This window comes from Anser brachyrhynchus (assembly GCF_964034855.1).
Source record: "Anser brachyrhynchus genome assembly, chromosome: 7".
Taxonomy (NCBI): domain Eukaryota; kingdom Metazoa; phylum Chordata; class Aves; order Anseriformes; family Anatidae; genus Anser; species Anser brachyrhynchus.
The window spans coordinates 15,095,862-15,097,362 of record NC_137701.1 but is presented as its reverse complement, the minus strand read 5'-3'; the positions used below and the strand labels follow the sequence as shown (position 1 = coordinate 15,097,362).

Genomic DNA, 1,501 nt, shown 5'->3' with positions numbered 1-1,501 from the left:
TTAAACAGATTTGGAAAGAAAAAAGAAGATAGAAGTGGGAAAACAGATCAGAAGGGGAATCCAAAGCATGATGTACTTAAAGAAGAGGAGTTGGAGAAAATGAAAGATGAACGTGAAAGGTGAGTAAATCATGTCAGCATTTTTGTTCATCAGATGAAAAACTGATCTAGTACATCAGACATCTTTGGTTTCAGCTGGCTGTGCCGTAAGACGGTAGTTTTTGGACTTAAGTATGTTCTTTACTGCACAAGAGTTTGCTGGCTAGCCCCATGTTGCAGAAGTATCTAGTCAGCAAATGCTAAGTAGGCAGACACAGTGGGAAGAAAAGAGGCTCGGCTAGTTACAGTCAGTCTGAAGAGTTAGAGGCAGGGGTCTGCTGGCAGTCCAGGGTGTGGGAAAGGGATGCTGGGCAAGACAAGAATCTGAGGTTCGTAGGCACCACTGAGCATGTGTCAGCAGTGAGTTGCAGTATTTCGGAGGTAAGGTTCTGAGACTGAAATACAAGGAACCACCGATGTGAGTAACACCAGTTGTCTTGTTCATAAAATGCTCCTGTTCCATGCCCAATCTTATCATCTTCATTATTTTTCCAAATGGGGAGTTTGTAGTTTTCTCCTTTCACCCATTTCAGCCATTCAGGGTTTGGGGTTAGTTATTAAGTGCTGACAAGGCTCAGCAAACTTCTCTCTCCACTTCTCTCACCCAACTCATCCAGGTGTCTTTCACGATATGCCAGTGAGGGACTTTGCTCCCTTCAGATGGCTGCTGTCAGAAAAGTTAGAGCCCATATTTGCTGGCTTTCAAGAGGCTTCTGCAGTTGCTGCAAGACTTTCCAAGCTGTAGTATTATGGGTTATCAACGCACAGGGAAAGCTTTCAGAGGTTTATTTCCCTCAATGGAAAATCCTGCTCCTGGGTGGTGGGAAGGAAGCAGATAGAGTTCATTTTGGGAGTGCCAAGTGGGTCTTTCCTCGCAGTACAGACCAGCCTTTGTGGTGCTGATCAGTGCCCAGGGAAGAGATATCCTGCTTTCATTTGAGTCATGCAGTGCATAGTCAGCTGTATGAGTGGAGTGGTAGATGACGGGATGGAGAAAAAGAAATAAACCCAAGCCCCAATCATTGAAGTCTGCTGCTAATATTTGTTTGACTCATTTTAAAAGCTAGTACGGTATCCAGTTGCCACAGTGCTGCTACTTGCTGCTACTGGATATGCCTAGTAAGTGTTTGAAGTATTTAGTTCATCCAAGTTGAGTAGTGTCAGGAGAAACTTTGTACCATTTGTTTTAAAATTTCTATATCACGTCCTTGATTTTGCCAGATTGATGAGTGCCTTTATTTTAAACTGCTGACTCCCAATTTGGATACTGGCAATTTGAGAGGTATGTGTCCTTCATTTTAAAGAAGCCAGTGTCTTTTATTAGGATCCTGGCAAGCTAAGAAGCATGTATTCCATCTGTTAAAGGGCCAGTGTCATTTAGTAAAATGTTGGCAGGCTGCAAG

At 43.3% G+C, this 1,501-nt stretch overlaps 1 protein-coding gene across 9 annotated transcripts in view; it reads left to right on the top strand.

The window, feature by feature from the left end:
* PARD3B (par-3 family cell polarity regulator beta) overlaps window positions 1–1,501 on the top strand; it is a 538,356-nt gene that overhangs the window by 439,818 nt on the left and 97,037 nt on the right. For all 9 annotated transcript variants that reach the window (XM_080600336.1, XM_080600334.1, XM_080600332.1 and 6 more), the window contains one exon: window positions 9–119. In XM_080600336.1, the coding sequence (XP_080456462.1) occupies window positions 9–119 (111 nt within the window). The remainder of the gene's footprint in view (window positions 1–8; window positions 120–1,501) is intronic.